At 35.2% G+C, this 18,693-nt stretch overlaps 2 protein-coding genes across 2 annotated transcripts in view; one reads left to right on the forward strand and one right to left on the reverse strand.

Annotated features, from left to right (window-relative positions):
• Window positions 1-3,378, forward strand: part of LOC145728922 (tyrosine-protein kinase receptor torso-like) — a 16,904-nt gene extending 13,526 nt beyond the window's left edge. Inside the window, exons 11-14 of the mRNA XM_081979475.1 lie at window positions 426-579; window positions 694-838; window positions 2,896-3,103; window positions 3,163-3,378. Coding sequence (XP_081835601.1) covers window positions 426-579; window positions 694-838; window positions 2,896-3,103; window positions 3,163-3,337 — 682 coding nt within the window. The 3' untranslated portion in view covers window positions 3,338-3,378. The remainder of the gene's footprint in view (window positions 1-425; window positions 580-693; window positions 839-2,895; window positions 3,104-3,162) is intronic.
• LOC145728928 (protein obstructor-E-like) lies at window positions 3,354-18,372 on the reverse strand. Its single transcript, XM_081979491.1, has 5 exons — window positions 18,111-18,372; window positions 11,324-11,468; window positions 3,983-4,119; window positions 3,726-3,920; window positions 3,354-3,672 (listed from the first exon to the last, which is right to left on the reverse strand). The coding sequence occupies exons 1-5, from the start codon at window positions 18,160-18,162 to the stop codon at window positions 3,386-3,388; spliced, it is 816 nt and encodes a 271-aa protein (XP_081835617.1). The 5' UTR covers window positions 18,163-18,372; the 3' UTR covers window positions 3,354-3,385.
• Between the last annotated feature and the right edge of the window lie 321 nt (window positions 18,373-18,693).

The following is an 18,693-nucleotide window of genomic DNA, read 5'->3' on the forward strand; positions in this document are numbered from 1 at the left end:
AAGTATAAGAAGAAGAAGAACATATAAGAAATATTATTCTTGGTTGTTGATATTAACTACTTGCTACGTTGTTTACTTTTGTTTCATTAAAGAGCCTCTGCCTTTAGGTCTATTTTGGTTCGTGTCTCAGTTTATTGATACTGCAATGAGTGCAACGGGGTTATTCATGTTCAACAGTATGATATAATACATTACTTGAGTTTATTACTTGAGTGAGGTATTGACCAATAACTAAGTACTAGCAACTAAGTACTTAATGCATTTATTTGACGTTTTTCTTGAAATAAATCATTGCAAGACACCCTTATAAAGTATCTTTTCTCTAGTTTTTTGTTGGCTTTTTTACAATAAAAAAAATTGATCTAAGTAATTCCTGATTAGTTTTAAAAAATGTTGTACCTTGTAGTTATTCCTGAAATTTTCAGTTCAGAAAGTAAAGTCATGAAAGAGTGCGGAGATGAAACTTCCCACTTTTTTAACAAATCTTATGACTTGTTTTCAACAAAAACTAACGGTGATGAACAGATCTTGAGACCGAACGATTTTCTTTCATTTGCGAGACAGATTGTTTTAGGAATGGTAAGTGATTATGTAAGGATTGAATGTACAATTAAACAAGTTTATAATCAGGTATTAAATAAATTTTAATCAATAAATTTACCTTCCTATTTAACGAATACTATTGATTTTTAGGAATATCTTTCCAATTTAAAAGTGATACATCGAGATCTAGCAGCAAGAAATGTGTTAATTACGGAAAATAACACATTAAAAATATCTGATTTTGGTCTTAGCAGAGATATTTACACGGATAGCATTTATAGGAAAGTAACTGGTGGTAAGAAGATTTGTTTTTTTAGTATTGATATATCACATAGATTATAGTTAGAATATCTTAACGGTATTCTAAAATAGCCTATAATTTTAGAAGAAATAAGAGACAATGTGCTAATAACTAATTTACCAATTGTGGATCTAACTAAAGTAACTAATCCACTAAAAATAGCAGTGGTTTTGTCAATGTATTATCAGACTGAGAAGGCTTTCACGGCCGGTCAAAACTGAAATATGAAAGTTATCCGGGCTTACAAGCCGTGGTCCATTGGAATTTGTTCCTAACGTTTCCTCCACATCTGCGGCTGATATTATCAAAGATCATAGACGTATTGTTCGAAGTGCTCTTTCGTACCTGTCGACGATGACGGGCTCGACTGCGCCAATATTCTTTGGCAGGGAATGCGGCCTCAGATAGATGGATCCAGCAAGACTACTGCTTTTTATCCTCTGGAAGATAGGTCTGGAAGAGGAAGTCGCTACAAGTCCAGGAATTTTCCCTTTCGGGAAGTTCCCAGAGTTGCATCGGCGTCCTCTGTCCTGGGAGAAGGATGCCCCCGCTGACGAAGGGGCTCTTCTGGCGCTCTCCTTGTCCTCCATTTCTTCTTTCTTCGTCAGCTCGTCCATCTCTGGTGGTTTTGGCAAACTATAGGATGTCCAAACAACTGGCTCCCGTCTGTCTGTTTTTAAATTCTAAAGTTTTTGGGGAGTTAGAGTTTGGTGAGTGGAGGATGGTTTTCCCCCTTTTGCGTATGCAAAGCGGGGGATAGTGCCAGGAGTGCAGTTAGAGCCCAGTTAGCACGGGATAACTGCGGAAAGATTCTACCCAGATTTGAGAATTCTTGCCACCCGGGGGGAAGGTCTGGGGGAAATTGTGGTCCTCCTTTTGGCTGGTTGGTCCTGAATTGTCGTCTATCTGAAATAGAAAGGAAAACTTATTAATAATTACCCGTTATCCAAAAGCTGGTATCGGGGTGGTTTGTGGGGTGCTTCTGACTCCGGGTCGTAGTTCACGGCTTCTCGCAGTAACTGATTTTCGCTGCTTTCCGCTTTTTGGAATATCTTCACTGCGCTCTGCTTGATCCTTTCCGTTGCGGTGGTGAACTTCAAATCGCGCTGGATGTCCACGTTTTTGACGTACCATGAGGCGTCCACCGCTGTCCTGAGTGCAATGTTTTCTACAGCTTGGGTACAGCTTTGCTCTGGCCGCTTTGGATTTTTGTCTGGCGTATTCTATGTGGCTTCCCCACGTGAGTTTCTTGTTCATCTTGACCCCAACGTACGTCGCCTCATTGCGCCACTCGATGTCCATGTCTTTTAACCTGAAGTTGCCTTCTATCCTCATCTTTGGTCTTCTTTTGAAGACTATGGCCTGCGTTTTCTCCGCGTTTAGGTGGATCTTCCATTTGTTGCACCATTTCTCCAATGCTGTGGTTTCCTCTTGCAGGTATCTGGTCAGGAATCGGCCGCTCCTGCTCCAGGCCATGATCGCAGTGTCATCCGCTTAGAGTGCTAAGCTGGTTCGCTGAGTTCTAGGCGGATCTGAAACATATTTCAGTCTGGGGATGGGTGTTAGGTCGCGCTGCAGGAGCATTCGGTACTGTTCCCAGTTGGTGCTTCTGCAGGTGATTGTGTCCGGTGTCCTGACTCCTGTCCCTAGTGTTAGCAGGATCGGGTTGTGGCCGGATGATTTTTCGTTCAGGACCACCATCTCCTGCTCCATGACGAGATTCCTCATTAGTGCTATGTCCAGGATGTTGTTTCCGTTTCCTAGATGTGTTGGCTTTTCTGTTGCCAGCACGTCCACGTCATTTTTTCTTCCTAGGAAACTCCTGAGTTTCAGTTTGTTATCTTGCAGTTTCATTCCGAAGCTTTTGCGTTAAAGTCCCCAATTTTTTTCTTGCTTTATTGAAACTACACGTTCGTCACTATTTTACTTTTACAACATCTGCTGCGATAATAAAATTTCACTGAACTTCTTGCAATAAAATAATAACTAGAAATACAAAATAATTCATTCACAAGATTTAGGTAAAATATATGAAACAAACAATATTTTAGGAAAACTTCCCTTTAGGTGGATGGCTTTAGAATCATTAACGCATCAAATCTACACTACTGAAAGTGATGTTTGGTCGTTTGGCATAGTGCTTTGGGAAATAGTAACGTTAGGGTGCAACCCTTACCCGTCTGTAAACACTGAAGATTTAGTGACACTTTTAAACAGTGGATACCGAATGAAGAAACCCATTAATTGCAGTGAAGATCTGTAAATATTATGATAAACACTTTAGATTTTAGTTTGATAGTTGTTGGATGGTTTTTCAGGTATCACATAATGCTGGACTGCTGGCATGCCACCCCAAATTTACGACCTACATTCAAAGAGCTTCGAGAAACATTTGACCGATTACTAGAATCTAAAATGCAATACGTCTGCCTGGATAATTGCTGTCAGTTAGCCATTTCAAACTCGTACGAAAACATGGGCAACCAGATTTAAGTAAAAAAAGCAACAATTTAATTATAATTATTATATTCATAAAGTAACTTAAAACCTAAATTTATTTTGTGCATCCTGGTTTGAGAATCTGACCAATTTTCTTATGCGATCATCATCCAATTCTGGTACTGCACAACCAGCTACACTTTCAGAGTCTTCACAGGTGTTGGTAGCTTCGTTGAATGCTTTACCATCACCACAATTGTACAATCTGGGTTTACTGTCAATGCAAATGTAGTAGTGTTGGCAATCTTTTGTCGATCTGAAATAACGGAACTCTTCTTGACCCAAACCGTACTCCTTAGCATCTGGAGGACAGGTAAATCCCAAATAAGCTAAAAAAGAATAGTTAATTTATACAGTTAATAATAAATTTGTTTTTATTTACCTTCAGCATTACAATCCGTTACTTGATCAGGCCAGTCACATCGATACGTTGCACTATTCCATGCTAGTCCTTCTGGACAATCGAAAATAAATCCTCTACCATCAACGCAGTTTTTGAATTGTCCACAATTGTTTTGGTCTCCAACTTTAAAATAACCGAACTGGTGAGGGCAGTCGTCGGTAGATTGTGGTGGTTCTGGGAAGAATAATACAACCATGAAAATATACAGAAAATTTTAAGGTTAGGAAGAAACTTACGAGTCTGTTCTCGACCAGTACAATCGACGTCTATAGGATACTGGCATGGAAATGATCGGTAACCAGCTTCTGCATTGAATAATAGTCCGTCTGGACATAGTTTTTCCTCTGCCACCCCATTGACACATTGAACGTAACTGCACAAATTAATAATAAAATTTTATTTAGAAATTAGTACGTTTTAGTAAAAATATTAGTAAGGGAAAGTACTGTACTAAAGTAATTTTTTGATTTGATTGTGTCGTCTTCGTTTCGAAGATTGGCAAACATTAGGACGATCTTAATTGAGACTGCGGCTCTAAATAATTCGTTGTTACTGCATCCAAACCACTCCCTCAGCTTCTTCTTCTTCTTTCAGCCATCATTCATCCAGTGTTGGATATAGGCTTCTAGTTGCTTCAAAGCTTTTTTATTTCTGGTTGTTCTCATCCACTGTTTTCTCGTTATGGTCATCACATCTCTTTCCTGCCTGGCTCTTCCAACGCTTCTTCTTCTTTTCTGACCATTTTTCTGTATTGTATGCCACCCACAGCCATCTGAGCATCGCTGTTTTGTCCATGATGTCGGTTACGTCAAATTACACCCTTTCCTTAGCTCGTTGCGTTACCCTCAGTTGTTCTGCCAACTTTTTTGTTATTGCCATGGTTTCTAGTCCATAAGTTGCCACTGGCAATATGCATAAGGTTCTACGGGTAATACCCCAAGGTTCTTCTGTCATGATTTCGTCTCTTTCTTATGAATCTTTCCTGGTTTAATAGTTTGTAATATACGATATTTCTCTTTTCCTCTCATGACATGTTCGCTATAGGGTAATTCAAATTTCACCCTCATCATTGGGATCTAGGAAAGTATAAGAGAAACAAGAAAGTTTAAATTCATCATCAAGTTATTCGTGATTTTTTTGAAAAATTCACCGAAATTTAAGGTTTTCCTTAGTATTAGATTTGGGCGTGTCAAGGATTTCTTTTAACTAATCTTGGCATGAAGAACATGAAGACTGTTATAAATAAAGAACCTAAATTGAAGAATATGATTTTACTTTCAAATATCTTCTTCTACTTATTCATATTTAAGATCTCGCGATCTGTTGGTTTTGCAAGTTCCTCTGGATCAGTTCCTGGGAGGTAGACTGCCAGCTGTGTTTCCATCTTTTAGGTGGTCTTTCGGGTGCTCTTTTCCCTATTCGTTTCCCTTCAAGTGCGATGCGTGGCAGCCTTCCCTCTTCCATTCTTCTCACGTGTGCTTACGAATATCATTTTCTTTGTCTCCCCATCTTACGATGTCTTGCATCTCACATTGTTCACTAATGTCAGTGTTCCTAATTTCGGACTTGCTCGATGATTTTGTCCTGAACTACCAGCCCACATCTTACGGGATCTTTAGCAAAGTTTATGATTTTCGTTTTTTCTATAGATATGGTCATGGGTGACCTGGCAGAATTGGTGTAGTTTTCTCTGTAGATCGTCCTCCGTTTCAGCGAAAATAGCTGCATCATCGGCATAGCATACCATGCTGATTCTTTTATTCTGTCCCATTCGGTATCCCATATTTAGTGATGATGCTTCCTCTATAATTCTGTCCATTATGAGATTGAACAGAAATGGGCTAAGGCTGTCACCTTGTCTGATGCCTCCTGGTGACGGTATCTCTTCCGTATAAATGTCTCCTGCCTTTACTTTAGTCATGTTGTTCATATTGAGACTACGGATTGCTCTTACGATGGTGTCTGGCGTTTTTTTCTCTATCAGTATATTCATGATATCGCAGAGGCCAACCCTATCAAATGCCTTGGTCAAATCGATGAAGCAGACATATGCTGGTGTATTAAGTTCGATTGATTTTTCTTTTAGTTGTTTGATAATGAATATGGTCGTGGATCTGTTTCGTCTGAAGCCTTGTTGTTCTGCCCTGTTTGTTATTTGTGTTTCAAGTCTTTCCTTCAAAATGCCGGTAAAGAGTTTCATGCTTGTGTTCAGCAGCGTTATGCCCCTGTATTGTCTGGGTGAGTCTTCTGTCCTTTCTTGAATATAGGGATAGTTATACTTTTGTGCCATAAAATTTTGTTGTAGAGGATTTTTAGATGTTTTCCTAGTATAGGTGCAAATTTCAGAAGTTCGTTCGGGATGAGGTCTGTCCCGGGAGCTTTTCTGTTTTTCAATTTTTTGATTTTTGCTACTTTCAAATATGTGTTTACATAGAAAGCTATTATAGATATTATTATTTATATTTTTATAGATACAACTTGCTTTAGATACGATTTTCTCTTAATAGTCACAGTTGATTAGACTAAGTCGACTCTTCCTGTATTTATAGATACTATCATTGAATGAAAACAACAAGCCTGAGCTGCCTTATTCATGAGAATAGAAAAAGGGCAATTAAATTTAAATATCACGAACTTTAAACCGTAAATATACTATATGATAATTTATAAGTATCTAAAATGTTATATGAATTCGCAGTTAACATTTAAATTGTAAAAGGATAAATTTAATAATCATCTATACTATTGATTGTAAGTATTTTCAAAATTGCTTATTTATAAAACAAAACCGAATGGAAATTATTATTTGTGTTTCTCGTTGTATTGATTAGTAAGAAGAAGCTGCGTTTGATTTTCGGTTCCGAACACAAATTACATCTAACGAAGATTTGGTGACATCTGTATTCAACTTTATGAGTTAGAAATGGCGTTCCCAAGTCTAGAAATTGCTACATAGATGGCGCATAATTCAGTTTTACACCGATTTGATTTGGTTATATGGTGTGAATCGTTTCGCCATATTAAGGCTCATCAGAGTGGCTATAGGGCTTGGTGGATTAGGACCAATTTGCAATAAACAAAATCTTACATTATATAATCCTATTAAAATCAATCAAAAAAGCAGCTTTATTGTCGGAAACTTAAAGTCATTGACAAAGACACATACAAAAACAGCAAAAAAAGAACATTCATAGTTATTACACTACACATACAATATGAATCACACATAATTACAACTTACTATTATTAAAATAGAAACAAAGCAAAACGGCAGTTACCCTGTATAAGAGAGGAGAAAGAGGATCAAAAACACAAACAGTGCTGCTTGGTTTATGGCAGAACAAGACGCCTTAAGAACTGGAGTAGAATTCGTCCAGAGAATAGTACGCCCCGTCAAGCAAAAACCTCTCAGCCTCACGCCTAAATCCATGCGCAGATGGCTGGCCTCTCACGTGGAGAGGAAGGTTATTGAAAAGTCTCTTGCCACCGTAAATAAGCAACGACTTAATCTTCTCCGTGTGAGGAATGGAAAGCCTCAAAACGAATCTACTGCGAGTCACCGAGCCGGAGCCCTCGGACAAATCGTCTCTAAGATGAAATTGCAGCACAAGGTGAGGATACCATGTTCAATGAAGAGGGGTGTACATGAGGCCCTGTATCCAACACGACACAAGCACCTCAATGCTCGCTTCTGCAGGAGAAACACAGAATTGAAGCGGCTTCGAGAACAAACTCCCCAGAAGGCTATGCTGTAGCGGAGATGGCAGTCAATCAGTGCATAATATGCACTCCTAGCTACATGCTAATCCAGATTGCCAGAGATTACCCTCAATGCATGGCAATCCGACGCCAGTCTAGAGCACAGACCGTCCACATGCTCAGCGAATCAAAGCGAGTCGTCAATAATAAGACCAAGAAACTTATTCATTCCAGGGGCGCACCCTCAACAAAAATCTCCTGCAATGAGCATCCAAAATGTAGGATCTTGGTCTTACTGATATTTAATGACAGTAAGTTGGAATTGCACCAATGTTTGAATATGGAGAGGTCCTCATCAATAGTGACAGTCAATGAATCGGCGCTCTTGCCGCTCCAAAGAATGGTCGCGTCATCAGCGAAAACAGTGAATTGTCCGTTAATCGGGAGAGAAACAATATCATTGATATACAGGGTGGACCATAAGTAATGGGACATAGAGCTACAGCATATTTCTGACATCAAAATAATACGATTTAGCTGAATTGTCCTATACCGAAAGTTAATATTAAGAAAGATACAGGGTGTGAAAGTTGAAATTTTATTTTAGCTTTTTTGTCATATCTTCACGGTCTTTTGATATAAATTACTGCAAGTTGGTATAAAGGGGTTTTGGCAGGCGTAAAATACGATGCTTTCATTTGTTTTGTAGTAGCTGATAGGGGGCGCTAGCGGTAACCATCTCCGTCCCTTCAAGAGGCTCAAACTTTTTTTTACGGAACTGAAATGGCCATATGACTTCAAAATATGATTCTAAGATGTTTTCTACGTAAAAAAGGTATACGTGTTGTAAGTCTTAAAAGTCGACCGTTTTCGAGTTATTTAATCTTTTATTATTGCACGCATTTACATGTACAGCAGATTTTAATTACTATTTTTTTTTAAATTCTAAGTAGGATTTGATACAAAAACAAAAAGGGCGTTCATAACAACTAGCTTTATTTTAAAGTTTACAAACATTTTTTAAACGGTCAAATTTACATATAGAAACTGTTATGTGTGTAACTTAAGGGTATACAGCACATATCGTATTAACATACGACAATGCATGCAATAATAAAACATTAAATAACTCGAAAACAGTCAACTTTTAAGACTTACAACAAGTATACCTTTTTTACATAGAAAACATCTTAGAATCATGTTTTGAGAGCATATGGGCGTTTCAGTTCCGTAAAAAAAAGTTAGAGTCTCTTGAAGGAACGGATATGGTTGCAGCTAGCGCCCCCTATCAGCTACTACAAAACAAATTTTAATATAATATTAAAATTTAATTAATTTTAAATCGTATTTAACGCCTGCCAAAACCCCTTTATACCAACTTTCAGTAATTTATATCAAACGACCGTGAAGATATGATAAAAAAACAAAAATAAAATTTCAACTTTCACACCCTGTATCTTTCTTAATATTAATTTTCGGTATAGAACAATTTCGCTAAATCGTATTATTTTGATGTCAGGAATATGCTGTAGCTCTATGTCCCATTACTTATGGTCCACCCTGTATATCAAGAACAGCAAAGGTCCAAGAACAGAGCCCTGAGGGACACCCGAAGTTAACATTAACTCTCCAGAACCATGGCCCCCGATGAAGACCTCCTGGCTCCGGCCGGACAAGAAAGAGCGAAACCGCAACAAAGAAGCGGCTCGGAAGCCATAAGCTTCAAGCTTCCAAAGCAAGATCTGGTGGTCTACGCAGTCGAACGCTTTCGACAAGTCGCAAAATACCGCGGCCGAAATATCGCCGGAGTTCATGCGACCATACAGATCCTGAAGAAAAGAAAAAATCATTCGTGCCCATCGCTGGCCGGAAGCCAAACTGAGATGGGCTGAGAAGCTCATGACGCTCCAGAAACGACATCATCCGCCTCTGGACCAGCTTCTCCAGCACCTTAGACAGTGCCGGAAGCAGGGCAATCGATCGATAGTATGCTGGAGTCTACATGGTTTTTGTTGTACAGGGTGAACCAAATCGCACGATTTTACATGGAAACTACATTTTTTAATAAAGATAGGCCAAATTTGCCTTTGTTTGAGAGCTCTAGGGTGTTTTTTAAAACTACTTCTGTTCTTGAATATTGTCTAATATTTTTTAGATGTGTTATGGTTTGTTTCTGAAAATACATGTCTATAGCAACTTCGTGCTCAGAATCGTTTCGTTCGAGTGTCCTATCAGATATCTAACGTTGGTAACCATTTGAAAACATGCATCTCTGTCATTTCTCAGTCTGAAGAGTTCTCCTTTAACTCGGGCACCAGTCCAGTCGAAAAGGTTACGTACCCAGGGCATTCTTGCTCACTCCTCTGAGAAGGGATTATTTCTCTACACGCATCAGATGGAAGAGACAGAATCCCAAATATAACATTTAGGGAGAGACGGACCCAGTTAACCGTATTATCACGAATATATCTTCAAATACATGTTGAATAGAGAGAAGACCAAGAAGATGACAAGGTTGTGTTCTTTTACCATTTTCAACCTGTATTCAGAGAAAATTTTCACTAAAGTTCACGAAAATGGAGGGTGGAATACAAGTTAACGGCATTCCACTGAACAGTTTGCGCTATGCGGACGATACAGTACTTCTTGCCGAAAACATGTCTGACTTTAAAAATATGTTGAATAACTTCATCACATCTAGTCGAGAATATGGTCTAACACTCAACGTTAAGAAGACCAAATACATGATTGTTTCCAAAACTGAAGTGCCAAATGAGGACCTGTATGTGGAAGGCGAAAAGCTGGAAATAGACTTGGTGACAAGTGTCAACTGATCTATGGACTATTGTTCGGAAAACGCATTGAGAGAGCCTGTGCACCATGTTCATGAGGATCAAGATGCTGCGCTGTCTGAGAGCCTGGACCGAAGAAGTCGTATGCTCAAACGCTATGGGTTTCCGGTCTTACTGTATGGTGTGTAGGCTTAGACCATAAACGTATATTGCGAACAAAAATTGGAAGCCTTCGAGATGTGGACATACCGTAGGATCTTGAGAATACCATGGACAGAACATGTTTCAAACGTAGAGGTGCTATATGAAGTTAAAAAGAGAAAACTGAGGAGCGCTCACCGGACTTGTAAAGAGGAATAACCTGAGCTCTCTTAAGACATGATGGGAAAACTGCCTTAGAAAAGGATGCGCTAATTGCATCGGCGAGAACAGATAAAACATTGTCAGGCAGCGCAGAAACAACCCTCAGAGAAATCCCATCAAATCTGGCACAACTTGACAGTTTAAAAAATTTTTGTACCGGGAAAAAATGATTGAGGCACAGAAAGATGCCCAAGGTAAGATCTAGGGTCGATGGAGCCCGAGGGAATGTCCCCAGCGAGGTCAGCCGCCACCCCGCAGTAAAATGAGTTGAACTCATGTGGCTGAATATCACTAGGTACAGCACGAGTAGACGATCTCCCTGTAAGAGCACGAACGATATTCCAGGCTTCTCTGGACCTATTGCTAGATTTGTTCAGCCTAGATGAAAAGTATAATTGTTTCGTCAGAAGAATTGTGTTACGAAAGATCATACGATATTTATTAAAGTAGGCAATAAAGTCAACATTCGATAAAAAGTATAAATATAAATATAATATTCCAAATATTAATAATAATATAAATGATCTTGCTTGACTGAGAGTCTGCTACTGTTACTAAAGAGCTTTAGTATACTCGACTAAAAATACTTGATTTGGATTAGGATATACTGGTTAGTATGTTCAAACTGAACGTAAAGAATTTGAGAGAAATTTTTGTTAAATTTTCTTTATAATAAAAGCTGGTTGATGATGAAATTGTTGATTATTAGCATTTCGTACTTACCCATCGCACGTATTTGTTGGAAATGTTCCATTAGCTTCAGGGCAAGCTTCAGATCGTTTTTGCAGCTGAGGATAATTATTTACTTTGCGCTTTTGTCCACTGTAGTAATTATTGTCGTTGTAGCCAGTATTATATTGACAATTTGCTGTAAAATTGATCAGTAATAGAAAACAAACCCTAAATGTACATACATAAACAAGAAAAGAAGTAATACTCTCTACAAAAAAACAAACCAAGACTAACTAAGACAACTGGAACATAAGAGTCAAAGTTTTGACATTTACATTTTTTAATAATTAAATTTTTGTAATTAGTTCTGTTGTAACTTGTAGAGGCCGCCAGTTGAAATACACTCTATAACCCATGTAAGAAATAGAACTTTTTTTTACTCTACAGGGTGGTCCAGCTTTAAATGTCAATAATTCACCAATGGATAGCCCATCAAAAAATAGTTGACATACATTATGTCATTTTCCTGAAGAACGCTTCCTAAGGAAGACGCAAACCTCCAATGTTATATATTAGCTTGTCTGTGATGTTATTCAAAATTGACAAAAATGTCTACTTGGGTTATTGTGTTTTTTACTTTAAAATGGTTCAAAAGTATTCAAATAGGGTCATCTGTGAGGTTCACGAGTTAATTTTTGACACTAAATATTCAATAGTCAAAAAACAGGATTTTTGGACTAATGTTTCCTGGCGTTCAATTTTTTTGACTATAGGTAGTGTAAAACTGATTATTCAATTCAAACTTTTTTTTTATCCAATTAAACACTGGCAACAATCCGAATTTCCGGACTAATTTAATTCCAAAAATTAGCGTTCAAGACTAATATCGTAGCATTTAATGCCAAAATTGTTTACGTTCATCAATGAAGAGTCTGAAACATAACTTTTACTATAAAACATTAAGTTTAAAATTCGGTTTTTCAGTCTTAAATCACAATGAAGCGTTTAGAAGTCAATTTAATACTATCAAAGCGTGAAATGGCATGTTTAAGCCTATGGAAAATGTTAAAATAATGTTTTAAGTCGGCTATGTCAAAAACTTGGTGAAGATAAACCTAATAGGTACATGATTTTCCAAGCTTAAAGCAGTTTTAAAGCTCTAAAAATAATCCAGAATTCTAAGAAAATAAAAAGCAAAGTTAAAAAACTTGAAAAGTTAGTCTTCAAGTCAATTTTCATGAATCTAATGTTGATATTCTGTATTTAAGACTATTTTCAAGACTAAAATATTGAAATGTATTTTCAAATTATGAAAACTTGCTTTAAGTGCAAATTTAAAGCTTTTATGTCACTTTTCATTGGTACAGAGTCACTTTTTGGTGTCCAAGTCAATTTTCAAGGTTGAAATGTGTGAATTTGTAGTGAAAAATTCTAGATAAGTAGTTTTTCATGGCTACAAGTCAGTTTTCACTACTAAAGTTTTTCAACTTATCTGAAAACTATAACGACTGACTACAAAGACAATTTTTAAGCCTCTCAAGTAAATTTTTACAGTTTCCAAGTAAATTTACTGGTTTTAAGTCAATTTTCAAAACTAAAGTCTTTCAATTTGTTTGGAAACTATGAAAACTGTCTACAAAGACGTTTTTTAAGCTTCTTAAGTGAATTTTCACTGTTTTCAAGAAAACTTTTAAGTTGGGTTGGGTTTTGTTTTGAACGTAATAACTCAATTATCTCGTAAACAAAGTTTCAAATCAGAATTTTATAAGAGATACTTATTTTGTCAAATTGAACAAGTAAAGTAAAAAAATATTTTTGAAAATTATACAGTGACGTAGAGAATGAAGCAGAAACATGAAAACCATCTTTCTGTATTTACACCACTGGACAGTTTCGACAAACGTCATTAACATCACATAATGAGTATTAATTGCACATATTCATGGTTCTAAATTTGATTAAAATATTGCTCCAGCGGTCTGACAGTTATGACAAGAAACCGATTTTTTAAACTAAACTTTTATGGACTGTATTTTTTCGTTGGGAAGCAAAATGACATAATGTATGTTAACTTATTTTTTGATGGGCTATCGAATGGTGAATTATTGACATTTAAAACTGGACCACCCTGTATAATATAGAGGGGGTAATTTATAGTAAATAGTTTCTCGTTTATTAGTTGAAGAAATCTTCTACAAACAAACCTATAGTTTTCCCAGGGAATCTTCGTTAATTAATTAACTTTTGTTCTCGTGATATAACACACTTTATGTGATTATTTCTTCAGGCAAACAAGCATATGTACCCAAGGTCCAGTAAAATCACGTTTCTGATCGAAACATAAAAGCGCCAATACTACACAAGCTTATATTAGCATTTGATTGAGTAAGAGATGTTTATTGGTTTTTGGTTTAATTTTTAAATAAACCTCAACTTTCACAATGTATAGTCACGTAACCGATCAATTGTGTTATCTTCATAATTTGGCAATACCAAAAGATGTCTATTTTAAATATTTGCCATATTATGTACGACATTCCTAAATGTTTTATACAAACAGAAGAAATTTCGATTGAGATGTTCAATTTTTAGAAATGTAATACGCTGTAATTTGTGAGTTTTATTTCTGTAGGAGGAAGTTTATTAAACCTGAGTTAAATTGAAATTATTCAATTAGGTATTTTACGCACTGTTCTTTGATGAGTAGTAATAAGATAAATGCACAATTTAACCTGAATCTTGTACGGTCTAGAAACTTCTCGAAAATCACAATGTTAGAAAAACAAATTGTTTAGTATGTTTAGTTATTCCTATTGTATAATTAATTATTTATAATTAGTTATTGTCAGGTTGGATAGGTGTACACCACCAAGAACCTTGTTATTAACTTTGACTTTGGCTTTGATATTTTTGTTTTAATTTTGATACAATTTTGATAGTATTATTAGAAAATACTATTAAGTATTTTAACACAAATTAATCAATATTATTTATTTAATTTTTTTTCTCGTACTATGTATAGTTTCCAAGGAACAGCTGCACATCCTGTACAACCGGGCCGTAGTGTACTCTGTATATTATTACGTCATTCAATTCAGCCAATCATGGCCTGCGTTATAATCTACTATGTGCTGAATAAAAAACAGTACAGTTTCTGAAATATACAGGGTCAATGTTTGAAAATAAAAAACAACGTTCATATGTAAAAGAACAATTTCAAAGCTATATCCATAAATGTGTTTCCATTTTCCATCCATAAATAAAGTTTTTCTCAATTATTTAGGAAAAAAAATCATGTGTGTTAGCTTGAAAAGTTAAATTTTTTTTAAAGTTTTCCTTTTGTTTTCTTGGGTTTTGACATTCTGAAAATAGAAAGTTTCATGATCTGTAAAAATGTTACTGTAATTCTAATATTCTGAAAGTTCAACCTTTAACTGAAACACTACAATTTTTCAATGTTTGACACTTGACAATTCATTTTTTTAGTTTGAAATTTGACACTTTTTTACTTCTGACACTTGAAATGTGTAAATCGGACTCTTTTTAACAATTTTCAATTTAGAAATCTAAAAGTCAAAACTTTCGCCTTTGACACTTTCAATCAACTAACACTAAAACGTATTTTATTCTAAACTCTGTAGACATACATCCATTCCTGACGTTCTAAAATTAAAAATTTGACACTTCTGCACTGGTTTTTTGATTTAAAAAAACAAATTAATTTACGAAATTTAATTTTTGTGACAATTTTGATAATCTAGTATTTTAAATGTTTAATCGAATTTTTGACCGTTGACAATTAAAAAACTTATTTTCTGACAATAAAAAGCCAATTTTGACAATTATTCTCTACCTGCAGCTTGTCAATTTTTGATTATAAAAATTAAAATTATGATATTTTTGACATTTTTAACAACGTAAAAGTTGAAAATTGTGCAGTTGAGAAAAAATTTCAACTTTAGCCTGGAAAGTTCAATTTTTTGAGTGTTTTTTGTTTTCTTGGGTTCCGACAATCAAAAAATTCATAATATTAAATTTTTACGTCACATTTTGACTGTAAAATTAATATTCTTAATGTGTTTAATAGTCATTTTAAGGTTTGACACTAGACAATTCAATTTTTGACTTTGAAAACATTTATTTACGTTTTTAAGATATTTGTAAGTCAGAATTCGATGGGATGGAATATTTTGAATGAGAATTGGAATATTTTTGTTACTACCATGAATAATTTATCTTGTAAAGGATTTCGCTAATTCATCTGTTTGTCACGTATTATGCACACAATATGCATTAAATTGCTGCTTGTAGGAATAATACATTTCTTTGCGGTGATCGGGCTGAAATGTAAATTCCTTTTAGTTAAATTGTTTTGCTTTTCTACATTTTTAAAGTGTAACTAGTGACATTCAATATTTACGGACGAAACCAATGTTGCCAGGTCTACCGTTAGAACGGTATATCTATCGTTTTTGTAGTTCTTCTACCGTTCTCCGGTTTTTTGTATATAATCTACCGTTTTTAATTACGCTGTTGCCATTATGTTAGTTCTGACATTTTTTATATATTTTTTTGCAGTTTATTGAATTCTGAAATTTATGACAGTTATTTTCACAATTGTCACACCATAGTCTTCTGAAATCACATGACAACTGTCAATAACGTCAAAACTGTCAAACCATGCTCAAAAGTTGCAAAAATCAGGGTTTAGAAACGTTTTCTTGCAGTATTTGATATAAAACGTGTTTCTGAGAATTGATAGTTATTATGACAATTATCACGTGACCGTCTAGCTAAATAGTGTTCTACAATCACGTGACATTTGTCAATAATGTCCAAACTGTCAAACCATTGTCAAAAGTTTCAAAAATCAGGATTTATAAACATTTTCTAGCAGTATTTGATATAAAACGTGTTTCTGAGATTTATGACAGTTATTTTGACAATTGTCACTTCATAGTCTTCTAAAATCACGTGACAACTGTCAATAACGTCAAAACTGCCAAACCATGCTCAAAAGTTGCAAAAATCAGGGTTTAGAAACGTTTTCTTGCAGTATTTGATATAAAACGTGTTTTTGAAAATTATTACAGTTATTTTGACAATTATCACGTGACCGTCTAGCTAAATAGTGTTCTACAATCACGTGACAATTGTCAATAATCTCCAAACTGTGAAACCATTGTCAAAAGTTGCAAAAATCAAGATTTATAAACGTTTTCTAGCAGTATTTGATATAAAACGCGTTTCTGAGATTTATGACAGTTATTTTGACAATTATCACGTGACCGTCTAGCTAAATAGTGTTCTACAACCACGTGACAATTGTCAATAATGTCCAAACTGTGAAACCATTGTCAAAAGTTGCAAAAATCAAGATTTATAAACGTTTTCTAGCAGTATTTGATATAAAACGCGTTTCTGAGATTTATGACAGCTATTTTGACAATTGTCACTTCATAGTCTGGCTAAATAGTCTTCTAAAATCACGTGACAACTGTCAATAACGTCAAAAACTGTCAAACCATGCTCAAAAGTTGCAAAAATCAGGGTTTAGAAACGTTTTCTTGCAGTATTTGATATAAAACGTGTTTTTGAGAATTATTACAGTTATTTTGACAATTATCACGTGACCGTCTAGCTAAATAGTGTTCTACAATCACGTGACAACTGTCAATAACGTCAAATCTGTCAAATCATTGTCTAAAGTTGCAAAAATCAGTATTTAGAAACGTTCTCGTGCAGTATTTGATATAAAACGTGTTTCTGAGATTTATGACAGTTATTTTGACAATTGTCACTTTATAGTCTTCTGAACTCACGTGACAACTGTCAATAACGTCAAAAATTGTCAAACATGCTCAAAAGTTGCAAAAATCAGAGTTTATAAACGTTTTCTTGCAGTATTCGATATAAAACGCGTTTCTGAGATTTATGACAGTTATTTTGACAAATATCACTTCATAGTCTGGCTAAATGTTCTTCTAATATCACGTGACAACTGTCAATAACGTCAAAAACTGACAAACCATGCTCAAAAGTTGCAAATATCAGGATTTAGAAACGTTTTCTTGCAGTATTTGAGACAAAACGTGTTTCTGAGATTTATGACAGTTATTTTGCCAATTTTCACGTGACCGTCTGGCTAATTAGTGTTCTAAAATCACGTGACAACTGTCACTACAGTCAAAACTGTCAAACCATGCTCAAATGTTGCAGAAATCAGGATTTCTTGCAGTATTTGATATAAAACGTTTTTTGAGATTTTGGATTTTTTACAATGGCTTAGCTAAATTATCCTTTAAAGCCACGTGATATCTGTCACTAATGTCAAAACTTACAATTATTAATAAAAAAATGTAAATGTCTGTATTTTTGAAGTACTGTTTTTATAGCAGGAATTAATGATTAAAATTTTTTGACAATTAATAAAAGACCCTGTGTAATAATGTAAAATGAATGAATTTGTTTTGATCTACCATTTTTTGACTGATTATTCTACCGCCATTAAATATTTTGACTTGGCAACACTGGACGAAACACTTTTGGGATTGTTGCAATGAGATCTAATTAGATAATTACGTAGTGGATAAAACAATAGCCATTGAAAAATACTATACAATAGAATAAAAAATTTAACAGTAAAATTTAAGATAAAAAAAAAAATACGAAGAATGTTATTATGCATCGCATAAGAGGAAAACGCTTAACATTTGACCTTTTACCAAAGTATGTTATGTTATCCAACTAGTTCATTAAAAGTCGTAAGTAATTGCGTAAATACTAAATTTTCATTCATTAATGGGACACAAATTATCAATAAAAATAGCGTACTTACCTCCAATAAAAACACTGCAACTGACAATACACAATTGCGCTAAAAGATTCATAATGCACGAGTCAAACTCAAAGTAGTTTACAATTTTTAGGCACAAAAGGAAAAAGATTTAAACTAAGTTACTCGTCATTGGACTACTCCAAAGTGTAGTGGCATCTTGGAGCAAACACCATCAGACCCATCCATTATTACCCATCAAGGACGTGACTGTTCGTAGCCATTGGTCGTATATTACATAAGAGCGGTGCAAGTCTTAGCCGAATTCTGACTGATTATATAAAACAGTATAGTACCAGTATTTGGTCTTAAAACTTACGCATATGAAGTATACAGGGTGATGGGATATTAGAATAATCTTGAAAATGGTTGAATATTTTTTGTTGAAATTTTGAGCGTAGCTTAGATTGAGTTCAGACTGATTTTTTAAAGTATTTTGGATTTTGTGTTGTTGCCAGATTAGTCTAAAAGAACATCTACTTTCGATTTTCCGACCGTTTGTACGACCAATGTATAAAAATAGTAAATTTGTCTTCAAAAGTCCTGAAAGGTTTAGACCACATGGTTGAGAAGCTCAGAGACTGAA

The sequence above is a fragment of the Ips typographus genome, linkage group LG5 (genome assembly GCF_016097725.1).
Source record: "Ips typographus isolate SLU linkage group LG5, UJ_Ityp_2.0, whole genome shotgun sequence".
NCBI classification, from domain to species: domain Eukaryota; kingdom Metazoa; phylum Arthropoda; class Insecta; order Coleoptera; family Curculionidae; genus Ips; species Ips typographus.